This window comes from Oryctolagus cuniculus, chromosome 4, assembly GCF_051225735.1.
Source record: "Oryctolagus cuniculus isolate XC-2025 breed Fujian yellow rabbit chromosome 4, ASM5122573v1, whole genome shotgun sequence".
In the NCBI taxonomy this organism is placed as follows: domain Eukaryota; kingdom Metazoa; phylum Chordata; class Mammalia; order Lagomorpha; family Leporidae; genus Oryctolagus; species Oryctolagus cuniculus.
Genome location: NC_142870.1, coordinates 166,035,811 through 166,061,028, shown reverse-complemented (window position 1 = coordinate 166,061,028; position 25,218 = coordinate 166,035,811). Strand labels below are relative to the sequence as shown.

Genomic DNA, 25,218 nt, shown 5'->3' with positions numbered 1-25,218 from the left:
TTTTAATTGCATGCAAATATAAACCAAATGTTACGGAAAACACTGCCTGTTACTTTCCAACTTCTGCTCTCCAAGGAATTCCAAACCCAGGAGCACACTGGCAGCAGAGGGACTCTGAACAGGAACCGAAGCAAAAGCTCTGTTTCCAGTTAGTCTGTGACACATGTGTTTTCATTATTTCCCAAGACACAATTGATCTCCTCAAATTTAAAGTTGTGACATGAAATCATTTTGTTTTCATTCTTACAAATGGTGAAGTGATTGAGTAATTTTCTCGCAATAAAGGCAGAAAGGGTGTTATTCTTCATAGAACACGGTTGTAGGAATGGGGCTCCTGATTCTAATTCTTTGTGCTAACACATTCCGACTCTTTGGTCTCCTTCTTTATAACCAACAGCAGACATCGGCAGAGTTGTGAATATGAGGCTGAGGTCTTTTAACATGGGGGAGAGTCAGGAAACCAAACATATTGACTCATAAAGGCCCCAACAACGCTTGGCAGAGGGGACAACCTGTCCTCTGCATAGGTTACATACAAATATTGAATTGACATGCTGTCTTCTCTCCACATTCATTATCAGGATCACTGTTAAATCTGAGAGTCAAGCTTGTTTTTTAAACCAACATTTGACATTTTTTTTTTTTTTTTTAACAGGCAGAGTTTAGACAGTGAGAGAGAGAGACAGAGAGAAAGGTCTTCCTTTGCTGTTGGTTCACCCTCCAATGGCTGCCGTGGCCGGCGCACCGCACGGATCCAAAGCCAGGAGCCAGGTGCTTCTCCTGGTCTCCCATGGGGTGCAGGCCCCAGCACTTGGACCATCCTCCACTTCCTTCCCGGGCCACAGCAGAGAGCTGGCCTGGAAGAGGAGCAACCGGGACAGAATCCGGCGCCCCAACTGGGACTAGAACCTGGGGTGCTGGCACCGCAGGCAGAGGATTAGCCTATTGAGCCATGGCGCCGGCCGAACATTTGACATTTTTAAAAAGCAAAATTTATTTGGGGGCTGGCAGTGTGGCACAGTGGGTGAAGCTGCAGCCTGGACTCCAGCATTCCAGATGGGTGCTCCACTTGTAATGCAGCTCCTTCCTAATGACCTGGGAAAGCAGGGGAGATGGCCCAAATGTTTGGGCCCCTGCACCCAATTGGGAAAACTGAATGAACCTGCTGGCTCCTGGCTTTTGGGCTGGCCCAGGATTGGCCATTGCGGCCCTCTGGGGAACGGACAGATAGAAAATTCTCATTCATTCTCTCTCTCTCTCTCTTTCTCTCTCTCTCTTACTCTCGCTCTCTCTTTCCTCTTGCTCTCTCTCCATAACTCTGCCTTTCTAATAAATAAATAAATCTTGTAATACAATGGGTTGATTCATGTGATGGATGCCCTGTGAAGTTAACCTGCAGAATTCCGACTTGATAAGGCATGGAATAGCGAATCACAGACGGGTTTCCAGCAGGCAAGTGATGTGAATAAAGCACTGTTTAATGAACGCAATGGATCTACAAAAGTACCATGAATCCACATGCTTCAACCAGAACCTGTGCTTACGACAGTTCTGTGATAAACGGAAACAATTTCATTGCGATTTCTAATGACCATCAAAATCACACACGTGACCATTTCTTGGTGCTTCATCCATGACGTGAAAATCTCAGCTGTGGTTAAGCCCTCATTGCTTTATTCTCCTAGACATGCACTGAATAACTAGTTCACGTGTGAAGCATTTGATAAGCATAAGTGATTAGGAAATTATTGTTTTTTTTTTCTGAAGAAGTGGACAGTTGTCATTCTTGATAAGTCCATAGTCTAACAGGAACTTGAAAGAGAAAAATCACTGATTATGTCAGGTTTGCAACAGAGGGTCACATTAAGAAATGCAGAGGAAAGATTTGAAACTCCATTTGGGATGGGCTGGAGAGGAAGAGGAAGCTATAAAATCTGCTGCTCATCAGTTGTATCTTGTGAGTCAAGAAAGAGGATAGCACATAAGAGATTAAGTTGCCAGGCTCTGGCACTAGCAGACCTGAATGTGTATCTCAGACCTGCTATTCCATTTTGTGGCATGTGGGCAAGATCTTCATCTCTGTCACCTGTGAACCGGTGATGCTATTATAGCAACACGGATAACACTGCAATAGTGAAAGGGGAAAATTCAGAATAATTTCTGTACAAAGTAAGTGTTTGTTGCTCCCCCTCTTCGCGGAGGAACGACACTAAACCCTGCCTAGGCTTCCTATCCGAGTCACGGCACCATTATGTCGCTCCCCGTCTTCGTGGAGGAACGACACAGGACCCTGCGCTGTTTTTTTGTCTGCTTGGCCCTCCCCGGGTTTGCTGCTGGTTCTTCCCGGGTTGGCTACCAACCCTTCCACCTCCGTGGAAGGGCGGTTCCCCCTGCCACATTCCCCACTTCTGCAGGGGAGCGGCACACCGCCGGCCGGCTCTCTCGGGGGCTGCACAGGTGTTCCTTCAGATAGATGTTCCCCTTAGATGTTCCTGGTGCATGCCGTCTCTCTCCTCCTTTATAGTCCTTCCACCAATCCCAACTCTGCTACCCACACGCCGAGTACGCTGCTCTCCTCCAATCAGGAGCAAGTCCCACAGTTTATTGGTTGAACTGGAGGCAGCTGTGTAGAAGCTGCTTCTCCCTTCTCAGCGCCATATTGTGGGAGAGCAGATGCATAGAATAAGTCTTAATTCCAGTAACTTAGTCTAGTCCGAGTTGCTCCCAGTTGCTCCCCACAGTGTTCAAAGGATACCAGATATCATTATTAAATGGGACAGGAATCTGACGTTTCAAGCAAAGGGAATAGGGGCAAAGCACAGTTGCCTATGGTACATAAATAGTGGGGTATGACTGGACATGCAGTAAAGGATGAGCATTGACTGGGGTCCTCACGATGGCCATGTAGCTTGCTCACTGAGTATCTGCCATGGACTACAGTATAAAAATCCCCTCCACTCCCAGAGTTGTGTAGGGCTCACAACAGCTCTGGTATTAGAGAACAGAGAACAGGTCTGATCATAGAATGCCTTATATTCTGTAAGTAGTGAGAAGTGAATGATTTTAAAAGGTTATTTAATTTTATTTACTTTATAAGAAGAGGGACATACAGAGAGAAAGAGATCAGAATTCCATTTGCTGCTCACTCTTCAAGTGCCCACACAGCTGGGGTTTGGTTAGGCTGACCAGGAACTAGGAACTCCATCTGGGTCTACCATGTGAGTGTCAAGGACCTAAGATCTAGAGCCATCACCTGCTGCCTCTCGGAACACACATGAGCAGGAAGCTGGAAGAGAAAGCAGCTTTCTCAGCACCCTGATACAGGATGTGGGTGTCCCAAATGGTGTCAGATCACAGTGAAAACTTTGTATTTGCTTTTTTGCTACATTTTCATTAGTTAATTAAGAAATAGTTATTGGTTCTAATTATGTACTAGGTTTTGGTTTTGCAGATATGGCAAAATATATGCCCTCCTCAAAGAAAGCAGTCTAGAGATAGAGACAGACATGTCAATAAATAATTATGCATATCAACAAAAGCATCTTAAGATGGCATTATACAACATGTGTGGACCTAGTTATTAATAGACCACACACAGAATTTTCTATTTTTTTTTTGTTTTCTCACTTAACAGCATTACCCTGCAGCTAGTTTTCATGATACCCATATTCTTAACAATTATCTTTTCAAATAATTACAAAATATTCTATTGCTTTAATCAGAGTTAGCTAGTTCACATTTTTACACATTTAGGTTATTTCCAAGTTTTTAGTAATACAAAGGAAAGATTACAGTCACATAGCTTTTACATGCCTACAATACTATTTCTTCAGGAAAAAAACATGACTGAGTTGATTTGCTTGAAGGGTAAGGGAAATTTAACAGCTCTTAATATTTTAAAAAGCCAAATTCATCTTTAAGTAGAGCAGAGAGAAAAGAGGCACCTTCATGTTATGCTTCAAGGAAATAAAAATCAATGAGCAAATTAAGCCGGAAGTTAGAAGGAAGGAAAGTTGCATTCATATATATTTATATAACATAAATATTAGAGCAGAAAAATGATACAGAAACCAGACTACGAACTGGAATTATGGAAAGAATAAACAAAACAAATATTCAGTAGAGTGGGTAGAAAAAAGTTTCAAGTACATAAAAATCAGAAATGACAGAGGAGACATTAGAACTGATACAGTATTAATATAAAGGACCAGAAGATAGTACTATGAATAATTATACTGCACATCAACAAATTGGAAGATAGTACTATGAATAATTATACTGCACATCAACAAATTGGATACCTGGAGAAAATGGGATAAATTCCTAGACATGCAACTTCTAAGACTGAAACCATAAAGAAATAGAAAATCTGAACAGATTAGTAATAGTAATAAGTAACAAGACTGTTTAAAATAGAAAAGTTCAGTACATGACAGCTTTCCTGCTAAACTCTACCAAATACTTAAAGAAAAGATAATAACAATCAATTTTAAACATTTCAAAAAAAAAGAAGGAAGAAAAACCTCCAGTGTATTTTATGAAGCCAGCATTACCATAATACAAAATTCAGATAGGGAAACTAAAGAAAAAAATAGATTAAAGAAGAATTGGAAAGATATTCCATGTTTGTGGGTTGGAACAATTAATACTCGTAAAATGTCCATAACCCATAATGGATACAAATTGAATGTAAACTCTATCAAAATACCAATGACATTCTTCACAGAACTAGAAAAATGAAGACCCTAACATTCTTATGAAAACAGAACCCCAAAAAATGAAATATGAAAAAGAATACTGAGCATAAGAACAAATTAAGAGGCATTTTATTACCTGCCTTAAAATACACAACAAAACTATAGCAATTAAAACAATATGATAGTGGCATTAAAAACAGACACCCAGTACACACTTGGAGCAAGGGATGAGATGTCAGTGAGCCAATTTCAAAATGAGCAACAGATCTAAATAGACATCTTTTAAAAATATTTATTTATTTATTTGAAAAGCAGAATTACAGAGACAGATGGAGTTTACTCTCCAAATGGTCACAGTAGCCTAGGCGGGATCAGGCTGAAGACAGGAGCCACAAACTCCAATTAAGTTTCCCACATGGGTGGCAAGGGCCCAAACACTCAGACCATTTCCCACTGCCTTCCCAGGTGCATTAGCAGGGAACTGGATCAGACGTAGAGCAGCCAGGACTCAAACTAGTGCTCACGTGGGTGGGCACTGTTGCAGGTGGTGGCTTAATCTACACAGCTTTACCCACTGTGCCAAAATGCCAGCCACTAAATGTCTTTCAAAGGAAACCATACAAATGCTTAAAAGGTACGTGCTCAGGCCAGCGCAGTGGCTCACTGGGTTAATCCTCCACCTGAGGTGCCCAGCACCCCAGGTTCTAGTCCCGGTTGGGGCACCAGAATCTGTCCCGGTTGCTCCTCTTCCAGCCCAGCTCTCTGCTGTGGCCCAGGAATGCAGTGTAGAATGGCCCAAGTGCTTGGGCCCTGCACTCCATGGGAGACCAGGAGGAAGTGCCTGGTTCCTGGCTTCAGATTGGTGCAGTGTGCTGGCCATAGCGGCCATTTGCAGGGTGAACACACGGAAGGAAGACATTTCTGTCTCTCTCTCACTGTCTAACTCTGCCTATCCAAAAAAAAAAAAAAAAAAAAAAAAAAAGGTACGTGCTCAAAGATGTTGAGAAAAAGGAATCCTCTCACACTGCTGTTAGAATGTAAATTAGTACATCCATAGTGGAAAGCAGTATGGAGGCTCTTTAAAAACTTAAAAATAGAACTATGATTTGATTCAACAATCCCACCACTGAGTATATATCCAAGAGAATTAAAACCATCCTGTTGAAGAGGCATATGAACTCCCATGGTTGTTGCAACATTATTCACAATAGCCTAGAAATGGAAACAATCTAAGTGACCTAGTGTGTCGCTCCCCCTCTTCATGGAGGAGCGACACTGAACCCTGCCTAGGCTTCATATCCGAGTCACGGCACCATTATGTCGCTCCCCGTCTTCGTGGAGGAACGACACTAAACCCTGCCTAGGCTTCATATCCAAGTCACGGCACCATTATGTTGCTCCCCCTCTTCGTGGAGGAACGACACAGGACCCTGCGCTGTTCTTTTGTCTGCTCGGCCCTCCCCGGGTTTACTGCTGGTTCTTCCCGGGTTGGCTACCAACCCTTCCACCTCCGTGGAAGGGCGGTTCCCCCTGCCACTTTCCCCACTTCCGCAGGGGAGCGGCACACCACCGGCCGGCTCTCTCGGGGGCTGCACAGGTGTTCCTTCAGATAGATGTTCCTGGTGCATGTTGTCTCTCTCCTCCTTTATAGTCCTCTTCCACCAATCCCAACTCTGCTACCCACATGCCGAGTACGCTGCTCTCCTCCAATCAGGAGCAGGTCCTGCTGTTTATTGGTTGAACTGGAGGCAGCTGTGTAGAAGCTGTTTCCTCCTCTCCCAGCGCCATATTGTGGGAGAGCAGATGCATAGAATAAGTCTTAATTCAAGTAACAGTCTAGTCCGAGTTGCTCCCCACACTAGTGATCAATGAATAAAGAAAAATGGAATACTATTTGACCATAAAAAATAATGAAATCTAGTTTGCAATGACACAAATGGAAGTCATTATGTTATTGAAAGTAAGCAGGTGTCCTAAATAGCACTCTGGCCTCAGAATCAGCCCTTAAGGCATTCAGATCTGGCTGAAGAGCCCATGAGAGTATTTTAGGCATGGAAAGCCAAGACACCCTGAGGGAAAAAAAAAAAAAAAAAAAGAAGACCTAAATGAAAGATCTCTGCAAGTGAGATCCCAGTGGAAAGAACCGGGCCATCAAAGAAGGAGGTACTTTTCTCTGAAGGGAGGAGAGAACTTCCACTTTGACTATGACCTTGTCTAAATAAGATCAGAGTCAGTGAACTCAAAAGGCTTCCATACCCTTGGCAACTCATGACTAGAGCCTAGGGAGATTACTGACTCCATAAACAAGAGTGTCAAATTGTTAAGTCAACAACAGGAGTCACTGTGTACTTACTCCTTATGTGGGATCTCTGTCCTTAATGTGTTGTCCAATGTGAATTAATGCTCTAACTAGTACTGAAACAGTATTTTACACTTTATGTTCTGTGTGGGTGCAAACTGATGAAATCTTTACTTAATATATACTAAATTGATCTTCTGTATATAAAGATAATTGAAAATGAATCTTGATGTGAATGGAATGGGAGAGGGAGTGGGAGATGGGAGGGGTGCAAGTGGGAGGGAAATTATGGAGGGGGAAAGCCAATGTAATCCATAAACTGTACCTTGGAAACTTATATTTACTAAATAAAAAAATTTAAAAAAGTAAGTAAGCAGCATCAAAAGACAAATATTTACTTTTTCATCGCATTCACATGTGGAATCTAAAAATAATTGAAAAAATTGATCTCTTAGAAGTTAAAAGAACAATGGTGCTTACCAGAGACGTGGCAGATCAGGGGAAGGAGAGGGATGGAGAGAAGGGAGCACTGTTGGTTACTGGGTACTAAGTTATAGTAAAGTAGGAGGGAGAAATTCTGGTAATCTGTTGCAGTGTAGGTAACTATAGATAATGATAGTGTATTAGATATTTTTTTAATAAAACAAACAAAAACACCAGAATAAAGGATTTTGAGTGCTTCACCATAAAGAAATAATAAATATTTCAGGAAGAAAATGTTTACTCTGATTTGAACATTTCACAACATATCCTTGTGTCAAAACATCACATGGTATCCTATAACATGTGTAATCTTGATGTGTCAGTTTAAAACACAGCTACTGACCAATATCACTGATGAATATAGAAGTAAAATCATCAACATAACACTACCAAACTGAATTTAGTAATACATGAAAAGGGTGGCCGGCATTGTGGTATAATGGATTAAGCAGCTGCCTGCAATACCGGCATTTCATATGGGTACCAGTTGGAAGCCTGGCTGCTCCACTTTCAATCCAGCTCCCCACTAATGCAACTGGGAAAGTAGTGGAAGAAGGCACAAGTGCTTGGGCCCCTGCATCCACGTAGAAGACCAGGAAGAAGCTCCTGGCTCCTGACTTCACTTGGCCCAGCCTGGGCAGTTGAGGCCATCTTGGGAGTGAATCAGAAATGGAAGATTCTCTCTCTCCTCTCCCCCGCCCCATCTAACTCTAACTTTCAAATAAATAAAATAAATATTTTCAAAAAATACATGAAAAGAATTATTTACCATGCTCCAGTCAGACTTATCCTTGTAATGCAAGGATGGCTGAACATATACAAATTTATGAATATAATACACTTCACTACCAGAATGCAGGACAAAAGCCTTCAATATATGGAAGAAATCATACAGTATGATTATCTAACCAGATGCAGAAAAAAAAATTTGACAAAACTCAATATCCTTTTATGATTACAAAAATATTTCTAGAATTAGAAATAAAAGGAATGTACCTTAATATCATAAAAGTCATATATGAAAGCCCACAGCCAACTTCATACCTGACAGTGGAAAGTTGAAAGCTTTTCCTCCAAGATAAGGAACAAGACAAAGATGTGCACCTTTTTTTTTTTTTTTTGACAGGTAGAGTGGACAGTAAGAGAGACAGAAAGAAAGGTCTTCCTTTGCTGTTGGTTCACCCTCCAATGGCCGCCGTGGCCAGCGCGCTGTGGCCGGCGCACCGCAGCTGATCCGATGGCAGGAGCCAGGTACTTCTCCTGGTCTCCCATGGGGTGCAGGGCCCAAGTACTTGAGCCATCCTCCACTGCACTCCCTGGCCACAGCAGAGAGCTGGCCTGGAAGAGGGGCAACCAGGATAGAATCCGGCGCCCCAATCGGGACTAGAACCTGGTGTGCTGGCGCCACAGGTGGAAGATTAGCCTAGTGAGCCGCGGCGCCAGCCAGATGTGCACTTCTGCCCCATCTAGTCAGTACAGCCACAGAATCCTTACCCAGATGAGGAGGGTAAGAGAAAGAAATAAAAGCCATCCTAACTGAAGAGGAAGATGCTAAATTGTCCCAGTTGGAAGATGACATGATTTTATGTAGAGAAAATCCCAAGTACTCCATCAAAAAACTGTTAGAATCAGCAAATGAAATCAGTAAGGTTGTAGAATACAAAATCAATATACAAGAACCAGCAATTGTCCTATACACTAGCAATGAACTACAGGAAAAAGAAATGAAAAAATAATCTCATTTATAGCTGACACAAAAAATAAACTTTAGAGTAAATTTAATCAAGAGATTCCTATATTTTGAAAGCTATAAAACCCTAATGAAATAAATTAAAGACAAAAATAAATGGAAAGACATCCCATGTTCATTGTTTGGAAGAACTAATATTGTTAAGATGCCCATGTTTCACTAATTGATTTACAGATTAAATGCAATCCTTATCAAAACTCCAGGATAATTATCACAGAAATAGAAAAATAATCTGCAAATTTAAATGGAACCAGAAAATGAAAGAAATCTTGAGCAAAAGGAACAAAGCTGTAGGCCTCATAGAAAAACCTTTGGTAATCCAGATAGCATGGTGCTGGCCATATACACAAATGGAACAGAATAGAGACCAAAAATACATCTATGCGCTTATGGTCAGTTGATGTTTGACAAAAGTGCCAAGGACAGGCAATGGGGAAATGAATGCTTCTTCAACAAATGTTGTTGGGACACCTGGGTATCTGCATACAAAGCAAAATTAGATGTAGCTCACACCACATACAAAAACCAACTCCAAACAGATTAAAAACTTAAAGCTTGAATCTATAAAACTGCTAGAATACAACTCATGGAAAATTTACATGACTTTTTTGGGACCTCAAAAGCTCCGGCAACAAAAGCAAAAATTGACATATGGTAAGTATATCAAACAAAAAGTACCTGCAAGGCCAAAGGAACAATCAACAGAATAGAGACTATGGAATGCGGGAAAATATGTGCACATCATGTATCAGACAATGGGATAACGTATAAATATATAAGGAGCTGAAAACAACTCAGTAGCACGGAAACACTGCACTTTGGAAAATGAGCAAATGATTTTAAGCCACATTTTCACATGATACACATACACAGTATTTATCAATTAACAATAATGAATATACAAGTTGTAGATGAAAAGAGACACCTCTACTAGTTCTTAAATTATTTTGGGGGCACTGATTTTAAAAAAATCAATCACTTGGAGCAATTATCATTCATTTGTACTTTATTTAGGTCTATGTTCTGTTTCTCTCCTCCGAGTCACAGGGCCTGTAGACTTTAAATGTTCTGCTGCTGCCTGGACCAAGGACAGAGTCGAGTCTCCATGACGCATTTATTTCCCAGGAGGTCATTATTTTCCCTTACTGACTGGAACAGTTCAGACACATGTGTGACCTGGGCAAAACATCAGTCCATTTCCTGGCTAGCAAGAGGAAAGTGTTTCATCTCTAAACTTAGAGACCAAGTTTGTCTTTCTGAGTGGATCTGAAGGTCAGGGTCTCTCTGGGTTTCCACACATGTGCAGTTAGCTAATGAGGGCTGGGAATTCTGAACACAACCATTTACAAACTGTTTACAGAACAAAGCCCATATGAAACCATTTGTAGCACAGAGCTTCAGGTAATACTTCAACTCTTGAGTTAAATCCAAATGAGAAAGCCTTTGTATTTCTCTCATTGTTTGTCCAAATTTTTTTTTTAAATTCTGGCAATGTCAAAGCTAACTGGTTGCCATGGAGGGACACGGATACCATGCCACGTAGGATGTTATCGCTTCCAGTGCGGACATACTTCATAGTTATCTATTGAAAACAATTTTCAACTTGACAAGAAACAGAACAGAAAGCAACCATGCTCTGCCTGAGAGTGGCTTGATTTTGATTACGTACATGAAATAGATGTCTTTTTGTTTTGTTGCTTCCTACAAAACTCCCAACAGCAAAATTAGACTAAATGCAGACAAAGGTGTTTGAAATAAAGTAATTCTCTCCACAGTCCCAATATGCAGAATCTCATTATAAGGCAAGCTTCTAGAAGTAGAATGCCAGGCATGAGAAAGATAACTCTCCGAGAGAAAAGACAGGAGTGACAGGGAGTGAGAATCTGGACACTGCAAAAGGGGCCAATTTGAGGCCCAGGTGCTCCGCTTTCAATCCAGCTCCCTGCTAATGTGCCCAGGGAAAGCAGCGTTAGATGGCACAAGTACTTGAGCTCTTGTCACCCACACGGGAGACCCAGATGGAGTTCCAGGCTCCTGGGTTCCACCTGTCCCAGCTTTGGCTCTTGGGGCCATTTGTAGAGTAAACCAGCAGAGGGAAGATGTCTCTCTCTTGATGTCTCTCTCTCTCTCTCTCTCTCTCTCTCTCTCTGTGTCCCTTTCTCTCTGTCACTTTGCCTTTCAAATAAATAAAATAAATATTAAAAAATAAACACTACAAAAAATCAAACACAAACTTTAGCAGAGGGTGTTAGAGTGAGAAGAAAGAAAGAAAACATGAAGTTAAAAGCATGTGTCAGAGAAATAGGCAAAAGTACTCACATGGTTTCCTTAAGGCACAGAAAGGAAAGAGATGTGGGCAGCCTTAGGTTAGAGTTACAGACAATGGGAAATTATGCAGATGGGGGTTGAAAAAGGAAAAACTGTCCTTGGTGAGCATTGGGATGGTTTGATTCAAGAATGAGTTCCTGGATAAATTCAAAATGTGAAATGTCTTTGGGACTAAACTGTATCATGCCTTTAGAGTCCAAACAGAAAATAGTTCTTTATCCCTGGGTTCATCCGTCAAGAAGATAATGACCTCAAAACACTCTCCACAACTAAGTGCAAGCTATTTAAAGAAAAAGGGAGCCTGGATAAGTAATTGGGATGGAGTGACTTCTCTCAAGGTCTTAACCTTCTCCCCAGTGAGAAAACATGGGAGGCAAGCCAAAGAGAGCTTAAATCAGACAAAGGAGATCATTTGCTTTGACCCTCTACCACAGAGACCTTAGAAAGCACATGTGTCATTCTGAGAACTGAGAGGCAGAGAACTGATCAGACCCCTCTGTCTTCCCACCCACCCCATAATTCTGAGGCGATTTCCCACTTAAAATTAACACACTGCTGCTCACATTAAAATAAACACAGATAGAAGGTGATGTATTTGTCAACATAACAAGTGTGAAATTTAAGTTAGCAAAAGACTATTCTCAAAATGCAAAAAGAAAATGTTAAAATATTTTAAAAAAAAGCAGCCTAGGCTACCAAAGCAAAAATCTCCATTTTTATAGTTATATTAAGTGAAAAAAAAGTTAAGTGAAACAAAAGTTGAACCTGTAATCAATTCTAATTATAATGGCATGGAAGTAGGTAGGTAGGAAAGACTGTAGTCTCTTTCACTCTGTCTGCTTCATAAAATCTCGAAATATTGAGTGTGGTTCTGTTTGTCATTAATAGCATTCAGAATCATTTACTTTTATTTACAAAAATATTTTGTGAGATAGAGTCAAATAGTGGAGAGAACTAGGTTTGGAAGTGGGAAGGCTCATGTTGGGATGCTCAGTACATGACGGTTGTCATATACTGCATCTCCAGCGTGTGTTCTCTTGTGTAAAATGGGGACAGTGATTCTCTTAGTTACTGACACACACCCAACAGCGATGTGAGTTATCAAAAGTCAAAGATGCACTTGCCGGCCGGCGCCGCGGCTCACTAGGCTAATCCTCCACCTGCGGCGCCAGCACACTGGGGTTCTAGTCCCGGTCGGGGCACCGGATTCTGTCCCGGTTGCTCCTCTTCCAGGCCAGCTCTCTGCTGTGGCCAGGGAGTGCAGTGGAGGATGGCCCAAGTGCTTGGGCCCTGCACCCCATGGGAGACCAGGAGAAGCACCTGGCTCCTGGCTTTGGATCGGCGCAGCGCCGGCTGTAGCAGCCACTTGGGGCGGGGGTTGAACCAACGGAAAAAGGAAGACCTTTCTCTCTGTCTCTCTCTCACTGTCTTAACTCTGCCTGTCAAAAAAAACTTTTTTAAATTAAAAAAAATAAAAAAAATAAAACAAAGATGCACTTGCCAAGCAGGAACACAAGTGAGTCAAGGTGGCTCTTGTAAGACAATACAAGGCTACCCTGAAAGGCCTCCTCCTATAGATACTTCAGGCAGTACTGAAGCCAAACAACATTCCTCTGCTCAATGAGTTCAATTTAACTCTTCGGGTGAATTATAGGAATGTTCTGAGACTTCTAGATGCAGTACGCTGAACAACTGTTTGATGAGGGTTGAGTTGCATATCATATTAGTTAAAATCCATCTCATGCTCCCACAACCACTATCATGTTTCTGAGTACTCCAACGCTCATCATAAAATCATTCACTGCTTACATGATTAAGCAAGGATTCTCTCCTGGGCAAACTAAACGAAAAGGTTCCTCTCCTGACCCCTGCCATTGGGATTCCCTTCCTCCCTCCCTCCCTCCCTCTCTTCCTTCCTTCCTTTCTCCCTCTCTCTTTTTTCCCCTTAAGTCCTTAATTCTATTCTGTTGGGTCCATGGGTAGACTGACTGGTTGGTAAGCTGCAAAGAATGCTCTTCTGCTTAAGGGAGTCTAGATGGAGAACACAAGGTAAAAAGGTTGGTAGACATTATGTTGATTAGGCTGACCTTTGAAGCTACAAAGGATTGTATGTTAACAGAAGTGTCACCAGTCTTCCTCCCAGACAGATAAATTACACTCTGACTTGCCACAATGTCTGATAATTTCACCAGTTCCTGTACCATGCTGGCTTTTTATTTTCTACACAAGGTCACTTTTAAACTAGAACCATGTTATCTGGAAAGACACATGTCATATGATTTTTTTTTTTTAAATTCCCTATAGGAAATAGAGCCAGAGAATTGGCTCATACTAGTAATTTTTTGAAGACCATAAAGAGGAACGATAGACAGAATCAGTGGCAAATAAGAGCAAAATGATATAAAGTAGAAAAGTTATCTTTTCACACAGATTTCAAACATGCACATTTTAATAGTGCCTAAATAAGCAATTATTTGATAAATGTACATATAATGTTAACTCATTATTATTTGTCTTACAGTATTTCTCACAAGACAAGGAAACCACAAAGATTCTACCCACTATCTAAGGCAGCAAAACTTCACCAGGAATTCTTTCGGTTAGGTAACACAACAGATACTTAATTACTATGGAGATTTTATTTCAAGCTAGTTTTAAAAAAATACATTTTCTTCAATTAAAACAGACTTTGAGGTAAACCTTCATATGACAATTTTTAGAACCTTTTTAGAAAAAAAGTGTATTATAAATATCTTAACCCCTGATACACATGCAGATGCAAGTATATATGTATAACAAATGTGATAACAGTGTGAGAGTCATTTGTTATATTTAAATTTCACTAGGAGTTACTCTTGTTTGGTTCAAAATGATAGTTAAATATTAAGACAGTTCAGGAGAAACACTGTTTTTCATATGAAAATCATTGATGTAAGTTTTCCTCCTGTTAAATAATTTTCAATTTCATCATCTGTTTCCCTATAAAGAGATATAGTATTACTAATAATGTCTTTATATCTTACATGTGAAATCAGGGATTTTCTGAATTCGGATCCCTTATCACTCAAAAATCTCCCAGGGCCCTTTTGAAACTTTGAAACCAAAGTGTTTTAAGCTTTTTTTTTTTTTTTAACTGAGATTCCAAATTCTACATCATTCTTCTTTTCAGAAAAGTAAGTTTTTTTATTCATCCTTTCAATTTGTAATTCATTAATTATAGCAAAATTGAACCAAAGACATAAATTTCAAAGTGCCTTATATTTCTTATGAATTTTGCCACTTGATTCCATTCAGTGTATCTCAAAGGTAGTTATTTTTCATGTTAACATTAAGCCCAGGCCAGCACAGTGGCTCAATAGGCTAATCCTCCACCTGCGGCGCCGGCACACCGGGTTCTAGTCCTGGTCGGGGCGCCGGATTCTGTCCCGGTTGCTCCTCTTCCAGTCCGGCTCTTTGCTGTGGCAGTGGAGGATGGCCCAGGTCCTTGGGCCCTGCACCCGCATGGGAGACCAGGAGGAAGCACCTGGCTCTAGGCTTTGGATCGGTGCAGCACACTGGCCGCAACACGCCCTGGCCGTAGCGGCCACTTGGGGGGTGAACCAACGGCAAAGGAAGACCTTTCTCTCTGTTTCTCTCTCTCTCTCACTGCCTAACTCTTTCTGTCAAAAATAAAAAACAAACAAACAAACAAAACAAAAAACATTAAGCCAAAATCTCAGTGTGTGTGTTTTTGGACAGTTGCTTCCCTAAATCTCTAATTTCAACTCATTTTCTTCCCATAATGGACAAGCTCTGAGAGTGTGGTGGTAGTGGTGGTGTGTGTACTTTTTTTTTTTTTTTTTTTTTTTTTTTTGACAGGCAGAGTGGACAGTGAGAGAGAGACAGAGAGAGAAAGGTCTTCCTTTGCCGCTGGTTCACCCTCCAATGGCCGCCGCTGCAGCCGGCGCACCGCGCTGATCCTGGCAGGAGCCAGGAGCCAGGTGCTTTTCCTGGTCTCCCATGGGGTGCAGGGCCCAAGCACCTGGGCCATCCTCCACTGCACTCCCTGGCCATAGCAGAGAGCTGGCCTGGAAGAGGGGCAACCGGGACAGAATCCGGCACCCCAACCGGGACTAGAACCCGGTGTGCCGGCGCCGCAAGGTGGAGGATTAGCCTATTGAGCCACGGCGCCGGCTCGGTGTGTGTACTTTTTTAGCTAATGTACATGAGTTTTTCCCTTTCATACTCAACAGTTCTTATATATCTACTAAAGGAAGGAAAATACAGTTATTTTCCAAGTGATATGATCAACCAATAAGTTAATAATCACAACAAGCACCAAATCAAATGACTAATGACCGTGACTTGAATATATTCTTTGACTGAATGGTGGTTTCACAAACTAAGAAAGAATTTTGAGGCTCTTTTCTTCTTGCTTTTTATCTTTGCACTGGTTAAACAACATTACAGAGTGCACAGCATAACAAAGGGTGAACAAAGAAACATTTTTGTTTTTTTCAGAACCCATCCAACTCAATTAGAATGAATCCGACCACCTGCCACTGTGATGGAATGTGTTTTTTCTCAAAGACATCAGGTTCACAGGCCCTGCAAAATCCTGAGGGCTATCACATAGCCAACCCCAAAATGTAAGAAACATTAGTGAAGTACTATTTGCTATCCACAGAGCCGGTCTCCACAAACATGCCAACTCATGAAGCACACATTCCTTCAACACTTACGATGTAGCCAGAACTGCACTGAATTATGCAAAATATGTAGGAGCTCCAGATGAGATGGTTTTACGAGAGGAAATCTCACTCCAATGCCATAGAGACAACTACCCGATGTATGTGCCAGGCACCTAAAAACATCCTTGTGGGGAGTTCTGAAATTACTTTTTTGCATTACAGATATAAATCACCTCATTTGAAGGCTGAGGAAACAGAGATGTTATGTAACTGGTCTAAGAAAACTAAGGCAACTACTTAGAGATTTTCATGATATGGACTTCAACTGGGAAATCCTAGAAGGGCTGTCTTTTTTATATTTGGAAGGTTATTTATTTTCTAGCATTGCAAATTTAAATTAATTTGAATGAGTTAAAAACTCATATCATATTTGTGTATTACATATCTTCTACATTACACTAATTACAAGGATACTTCAAATAGTTTGTGGAAATGGACTTTAAAAATACTTCCTTCTTTGTAAAATTTTAAATATATGCAGTTTTTTCATACCAGACATTTTTGTATGTGTTTTGAATATCCTACATTTATTAACTTAAGTATCAATTTTTTTGCACCAATATCAGTTTACCTTTTAATTCTTTTTTTTAAGATTTATTTTATTTATTTGAAGGACAGAGTTACAGAGGGAGGTAGAGACAGAGAGAGAGGTCTTCCATCTGCTGGTTCACTCCCCAGATGGCCGCAATGGCTGGGGCTGCACCGATCCAAAGCCAGGAGCCAGGAGCTTCTTCTGGGTCTCCCACATGGGTGCAGGGGCCCAAAGACTTGGGCCATCTTCTACTGCTTTCCCAGGCCATAGCAGAGAGCTGGATTGGAAGTGGAACAGCCGGGATTAGAACCCGGGCCCATATGGGATGCCGGCGCTTCAGGCCAGGGCGTTAACCCACTGCGCTACAGCACTGGCCCCAATTTACCTTTTAATTCTATTTTCCATGATCTTTTTGAATACCCCTTGTATATATTACCCATATAATCATAAAATCTTAGCGGAGCATGATAAGCATTTGCCTAGTGGTTAAGACACCGGTTAAAACTTCTGTATCCCGTCTTATAGTGTCTGGGTGTGACACATGGCTTCTCTCCTGATTTCAACTCCCTGCTGATGCAGACACTGGGGAAAAACCATTGTTGGCCCAAGTGATTGAGATCCTGGTACTGACAAGAGAGTCCTGGACTGAGGAGTTTATGGCTCGTAGACCCGGCCATGGCCACTGTGGGCATTTGGGGAGTGAACCAGCAGATGGGAGCTCTTTATGTCTGTCTTTCTCTCTCTGCCTCTCAAATAATTAAGACAAATGTCATTGCCAATTGAAAATAGTTTACTGTAAACATACATTGTGGTGAAAGCAAAATAACACTATCCTTTCTTTGTAAGCCATTTTACACTGCACGATTCTTCAGATTTTGCTCTCAATACAATCATATCAAGTGTGCATGTGCAAAAGTGTTAGGGAAGTAGGTTAAATTATTAAATGCTATCAAATACAAATTTATGCATAAAACAGCAACACTGCCTGCTATATGTAATGTTTATGGATAGTTTTACTATTGCCTAACACATATATTAATGGTGATCACAAGTATCTAGCAATAAAATACTGTTGAAGAAATACATGTAACTGTATGACTTCCAAAACATGCTCTAAGTACCTATTTTGTGTCACATTCATTTCAAAGACTTTTCCAAGTTAACACCATTCTAATAATGAGATAATCCTCCACAAAGTTTAATGCCCTGGTATTGAAATACCGCATTTAGGAGGATGCTTTTTTGACAGTGGAATGATCTTCAGTAAGAGTTGCTTGCTTGTGTTGAAAATAACAAATGAAGAACATTAACCATCAAAGTGGACACTCTTTCCTTGCTCTGCGTATAAGATTATACAGTTGAGCATTTTCTCAAAAGAGGTTCAGGCTGAAAATTCTGTGCTAAAAAGTACTACAGGAAAGTTCTTATTTATTTATTTATTTGACAGGTAGCGTTACAGACAGTGAGAGAGAGAGAGAGAGAGACAGAGAGAAAGGTCTTCCCTCCGTTGGTTCACTCCCCAAATGGCCGCAATGGCCGGAGCTGCACCGATCCGAAGCCAGGAGCCAGGAGCTTCTTCCTTGTCTCCCATGCGGGTGCAGGGCCCAAGCATGTGGGCCATCCTCCGCTGCCCTCCCGGGCCACGGCAGAGAGCTGGACTGGAAGAGGAGCAGCCAGGACTAGAACGGGCATCCATATGGGATGCTGGCGCCGCAGGTGGAGGGTTAACCCAGTGCACCATGGCACCAGCCCCGGAAAGTTCTAAATAAACTTGATGCAATGTTAGCCCAAAGTCCCTACAGAAACTAGTCTTTTTCTGAGATGAAAACAAAAGCTAGTAACAATACCAAATTTAGCAAACATATGTTCATATATTTATTTCTTGTCACTAGTTGTGAGCCCAATACCAGAATACATTAGAGAGAAAGCCACTGAAGAAGGTTGGGGAAATATCACACACCTCATATTCCAAAGGGAAATTCAGTTGTATAAAACACAACTATTTTGTCTTTTTTCTTCCAGTCACCTAATCTCATGATTTGAAAATGGAATCACTGTGTTTTTCAGACCATTTTATTTCATGAGCATCTTGCTCAGTAGACTGTGAGCCCACCTGGTGGAGGTGCTTATTCCTCTCAAAATGTAATTCCTCAGACTCATAAATCTCACAGAACATTTATTTTAGTTTGCACTTCTTACAGGAAATAAAAGGTACTAGAAAGAGGCTGTCTCTCTGTGGTGTTTGGTTTCCTCCTTGACTTGGTTTCCATGTGAGCCAGCTCAGAGCAGGTTTCCTCTCTGCTGGGACTGAATAGCTCCACTCGTGGCAGCAATTCTGTTCTACCGCATGCATGTGAGACGCATCTGTTAGGATTGATCTCGGGAGCTACCTCGTCTTCCACAGTGACTATACCTAAAAATCTGACAAAATGTAATCTCCACCCTCCCTCGTGGGCTTTAACACATAAGTCCGCCATTCCCTCATTGCTATATCAATACTCCCTGTCAGTACATAGGAAGAAAATATCTAAAATTAAAATTCTAAATTCACACAAATGTATGATCTCATACAAAACTACCTAGAAGTATGTTAACAATCTAATGTTCTATTTGTTTTATTTTTTTTTTAGTTGACAGATGAGTTAGACAGTGAGAGAGAGAGAGACAGAGAGAAAGGTCTTCCTTCCATTGGTTCACCTTCCAAATGGCTACCACGGCCGGTGCTGCGCAGAACTGAAGCCAGGAGCCAGGTGCTTCCTCCTGGTCTCCCATGCGGGTGCAGGGCCCACGGACTTGGGCCATCATCCACTGCCTTCCTGGGCCACAGCAGAGAGCTGGACTGGAAGAGGAGCAGCCGGGACTAGAACCTGCACCCATATGGGATGCTGGCACCTCAGGCGGAGGATTATCCAAGTGAGCCACGGCACTGGCCCCTAATGTACTATTGCGTGAGTTTGAATCTAAAACCACTAAATAGATTCAGTCCAATAGCAAAGTCACTCCCCTCACTGAAACCCTCTAGGTGGGCTCTATCCTTCTCTATAAATATGCATAGTGTGCAGAATTATTTCCTTTACAGAAGAAATGACAACTTAAGATTTGATTTAATAATAAATCAATGATATACTTCGTGGATGATTTCAGAACTTTTGCATCCTTGTCTTTAACTTTGATTTCAAGAGCCCAAACAAATGTCAGAGGCAACATAAGCTTCCGTAACTATAATTCAACCAGCCTGTGACAACAAAGGCAGATGGGAGTCGTTCAAACTCTTAGAAGTGAGCTGGTACATTTGGCACACTCTTACTACTCTTATATCCCATGGCTATTAGGCATGGAAACTTTCTATGGAATATCCATTACTCATTCCCTCTGCTCTCAACACACAGCTTGTCAGAAAAAAATGGGGTTAGGAGGTGGGAAGAACAGGGAAGCCAAGCCTAAAATGCAGGAAAAGGCAGAGACAAGTAAATTCACTTCAGATTTGCACCTTGCTTTCAATAGCTTCTTTTAGTTAATATTCCCTGACTTTTTAAATTAGCAAATACACCGGACCCAGGAGGAAAACACGAGGGGAGATACAAAATAAATAAATAAACAAAGCAGTACAAACCTCCGTGACTTGTACAATTTACTATTTAATCCTTGTGCTTGAACACGGGAATGAACTGTGGTCTGTTTTTCATTACTCCCCATCTGGAGCTATTGCCCACTTTGTTCAGCAATTTCTGGTCATTTTTGGCCTGATGGTGACTGTTTTGTTTTATGCTGCCATATTATACAGAGTGAAAGCTGCTGCAGCCACCACCCAAGAGAGAATAATCTTGAAAATCAGAGGTGATGTTGAAGGAGGTCGCCATGACGGCTTCTGGCACAGAGAAGTGAGGGTGTTTATCTCGGCCTGACTACTGCCAATAACTTACAAGGTATCTATGGGATGCAGGAGGAACAAAAGTCTTTCTTTCAGTTTCGAGAAAAGAATTAGAGTCTGTTGGTTAATACATCAAGGTTAATTTTGATTCTTTTTCTCTTTACTAGTATATGTGCTTTCTCAAATCTTGTATATACTGCCATGCATCTAGCATGCTACATGTTCTACAGCTCATGAAAAACTGAATTTATATGACATTTAAAGACAAACATGAATACATCCTTTTCTTCATAACAGTTCGTTTTAACTGCATAGCCTTGATGTAGAGGCAAAGTTGCAAATGACTGGAAATGCAAGTGTCTCCAAAAAGACCAAATTCAATTTGTGTTCCCTAAGGACAGGCTTGCTGCTGTTACAGATTGTGTTTAACAAAGCCACCTCACACACCCTTAAATTCCTTTCCTTAAGAGAGCAACAGTCAGGGTCCTGCACTGTGACACAGAGTGTGAAACCACCACCTGCAATGCTAGCATCCATGAGAGAGCCCATTCAAGTCCAAGCTGATCTGCTTCTGATCCACCTCCCTGCTGATACACCTGGAAAACCAGTAGAATATGGTCCATGTGCTTTGGTCCCTGCCACACACGTGGGTGACCCAGATGGAGTTTCAGGCTCCTGGTAGCCGCTGAAGCCATTGGGAGAGTGAACCAGTGAGTGGAAGATTCTCTCTCTCTCTCTCTCTCTCTCTCTCTCTTCCTGTGTAATTCTCTGCCTTTTTTTTTTTTTTACACAGCTTAAAAAAAAAAAGAAAGCATGAGTCAGGAGGAACTCAACTTCTGCCCAATATTTAAAGAAAAAAGAATAGTATTCTCTTTTAATTCTTTCCTATTTTCATTGGTAATATTTTTCATGAATAAATACCTACTTATTAGTTACTCAGGTTTTATAGAATGAGAAACCAAAATATAAACATAATTATAAGAGACTCAAATTTTCCAAGAGTTGTATTTCTTTCCGTCTAGAAAGACAACAAAACAGATCTGCAGTTGTGTTAAGGTAAGAATAATATGTCACTCATAACCTACATTAACATAAACATTTCTGCCTTGATTAATATAGCCAGTACATTATAAAAAGTAATGTACGTTTTTCATGTATTAACTCATTTACTATTACAATACTCTTTAAGTGAGGCCCTATTATTATTACCATTTTATAGATTGGAAGCGGAGGCCCAGTAAGGTTGAGTAATTGACTATTTACACAGCTATTAGGTGGTGAGGCCATCTTCAAACCAGGCAGGCTGGCTCTTCCACAGTCTTAAGCAAAACAATACTGACTCTCAAATATTTACATAACTCCATAATTTACTGCACACAATATTTTGCATTCTCCTATATTGATTTAACTTCATATAATGAATATTTTCTAGCAGTTGACAAAGTCTAGTTCTTATGGCTACCTTTCAATAACTATACAACAGTTGTGTACGTGCCATAGGCTAGAATTTGTACCTTTTCTACATTTTTTCCCAGTATACAGAATGAAAGAAACCTCAAAGTTGTGTACTTCTATGTATTTCTTACTAATGTATTCGAATAAAATATTTGCAACACTATTCTCAGTGGAATAACTAGTACCAAGAGTGAGTCATTTATTGCCTTTTCCACACTGATGTTTTTGGGGGTGCTTCCAATTTAGCATGGTATTAATGAGGAATGGATGAACCAGTTTCATAGCAACTAGCATTAGAGGGCCTACATGATCTAATGTTTGCTATTCGAGTAAATATAAACCATCACTGCAAACTGTTTTAATTTTCATGTTTCTAATAATTACCCAGTTTGCCCTAAGGGCAATATTTATCTTGTAGCCCTCTCAAGTTTTGTCTTTCTTCCAGTGGACTTTCTTTGTTTCTTCCTTGGTATTGCTTCCCTGCTACCTAAAATCTCCAAGTGAGAATTCACACTCCCCAATTGTGTAGCCAACCAACCTTCATTTCCCCCGTGTTGTGCAGACCCCGGGTATCACTCTCCATTATTTCTCCATTCCTGTCATCCCAGTAGCAGTGAGATTGCTTGCAGATTCATCTTTGACAGCTCCCACATGGAGGCTACTTCAGGGCCCCTACCTGATTATGTGCAATACTCAATTTATCACCCCCCTCCAAACCTACTGCTACTCTTCTGGACTTCTTCCCTCAGTAAATGGCAAAGCCATCTTCCCTGCTCAGCAAAGTTCAAGATGAAGACCTTCATTTCATTCATCCTTCTCTTTCGCCTTTATAGAGAAAAACCATTTCTGCCTTGAAAACTCTCACGGTCACCACTTTTCCACTATGCCAGAGGTGCCAGGGAGACTCTCTCCTTATATTCCTCTTGAACTTTAACCTTAAAACCCAAATTTCTTTAGTCTCCATTTTTTTCTCCTTGTAATTCAATTTCACTCACTTTTGCTGAAATAACTTTTCTAAAACACATATAGAATCATATTTTGAATGCTCAAAAAAGGGTCTATATTACATAGAGCATTAAGTTCAAACTGACAACATTTTTAAAGCTTCTAAAATCCTGATCTCTTCCTCCTTCCCACAGATGTGATCACTGTCTACTCAATTACCTTCTGAAACCCCTTCTCCTCAGTATCAGTCTTTCCCAAACCCATTTATTCTGCCTTTCCTTTCTAAATTTCATTCCCCAAAAAGGGATCTCTATGCTACACTCCAACAGTAATTGATATAAGTAATAGGAGTATTATAATTCATGTTTTGGTTTCTTTTCAAATAGAAGTGAAACTCTTATATGGTCAGAACTACATCATATTATTCTTTGTCTTGGAGTGTCTAGTACATTTCTAAATTTACAGGAGACACGAGAGGATTTCTATTTCAACTGCTGAATTCAATTTGACTACCATTACTCAGGGAGTTTAAGATATATAGAGAAATGGATGTGTGCTAGTTCCTAATACTTGTGCACATTGTATTAGCACATGAAATTGTGACAGTATTTAGGCTACCGCACTTCTTGATTTCAGTATTACAGTAATGACTGGATTAAGAATAACAGCTAACACATGTTACAAAAACATTGCAATTTCCCAGGAAGAACTGAGTCATGCAAGAGAGACCATATATATTTCACAAATAAGTTAATGCAATTTTTAAAAGTGGATGGGATTCTCAGACATGAAGAAACATAAGCCACAGACATGCTCAAATGACTTCAGACATATTTCCAGGGGATACAAAGCCCGACTTAATAAGATACCAACTTTGAAATCCTAGGAGATAGTTATGGCTGAAGCTTAGATACAATGGGCCCATCAGTAAACTCATTCCTAGTCAACTAATGTTGCTAAAGCTTTAAAGAACAGAGAAATTAAAACGTGCTTTGCATGGGAAAGTTTTCCCCAGAGTTTCTCTCATTGTTATATAGGAAATCAATTTGCATCACTGATGATATCATTCAAATCAGACAACCCAGAGTTGTTAGGAGGTAATTTAGTTTTATGCTGAAGCAATTTGATACTTGTTCTGATTTGTGATTTTCATTTTGTTTGTTAATGAAAAAAATTAATGAGCAATTTTACTAGAAATACAACTCATCAAAGCATCAGCATTATTAAAGAGGATTGCCGTACACTGTACATTGTGATCACTGTGCAGCTGGTGTCGGGACCTCCGTGTGCAGGAACCACCAATCGAATGACAAACACAAGAGCGCTGGTGCAGAAGCCCTTACACATACCTTTGCACTGATTGGTGTTTTTGTCAAGAATTGCCTTTGTGGATACGATTTTTCCATACCTGAAAGAGAGAGAGAAAAAAACCATATTATTATTATAACCCAATGAAGATGTTTAAAACACCTTAATGAACATCGGGGCACACACAGTTGAGCTTGAATAAACCAAGCAAACAAGGTCTGTTCCCGTGTCCCACCTGGCTGATCTCCCTCATCGGTTCTTCATTATACCTTAGGAATATGCTTCCCCACAGAAACACATAAGCTGCGGTGCTGTCACAGGCGGCCAGAAAGGAGGTTGGATGCGCGTGTGATCAGAGCAAAGGGCAAGCTGTGGGTTCCTGGAGGAGAGCACGGGCTGACCAGGGCTTGTTCCTGTGCGGACTCTTACTAGGCAGAGTGACCCTGAGCCGTGTAACACAACTGCTCCAGGCCACAGTTTTTCCATCTAAAGAAACAAGAAGCTGCGTAAATCACATCTCCTGCTTCCATCAGATGTCATAAACTTGGGAATTCATATATTGAACTTCAGATAAAAATGCAGTTAATGGGATATGCTGTGGCACCAAAATGCCATGGCTCAAACTGCAATCGGCCGAGATACAGGTATTTGGACAAGTCACATGGGCTTTGTGCTTCACGTCTTCATCTGTATTGATTTAAATATGCTTCTTTAAATTATGTTTTAGATTATCATTTATCTACAGTGATATAAATGTATTTATAAATATGTAATAGGAAGATGATATTGTCTCACTGAAAAGGTTGCTGTGGGGGGTAAA

The 25,218-nt window shown here is 40.8% G+C and overlaps 1 protein-coding gene across 19 annotated transcripts in view; it reads right to left on the bottom strand.

The window, feature by feature from the left end:
• The window catches only part of RBMS3 (RNA binding motif single stranded interacting protein 3), a 1,620,164-nt gene that overhangs the window by 522,987 nt on the left and 1,071,959 nt on the right, over positions 1 to 25,218 (bottom strand). For all 19 annotated transcript variants that reach the window (XM_051858893.3, XM_089331200.1, XM_070072889.2 and 16 more), the window contains one exon: positions 24,440 to 24,498. In XM_051858893.3, the coding sequence (XP_051714853.1) occupies positions 24,440 to 24,498 (59 nt within the window). The remainder of the gene's footprint in view (positions 1 to 24,439; positions 24,499 to 25,218) is intronic.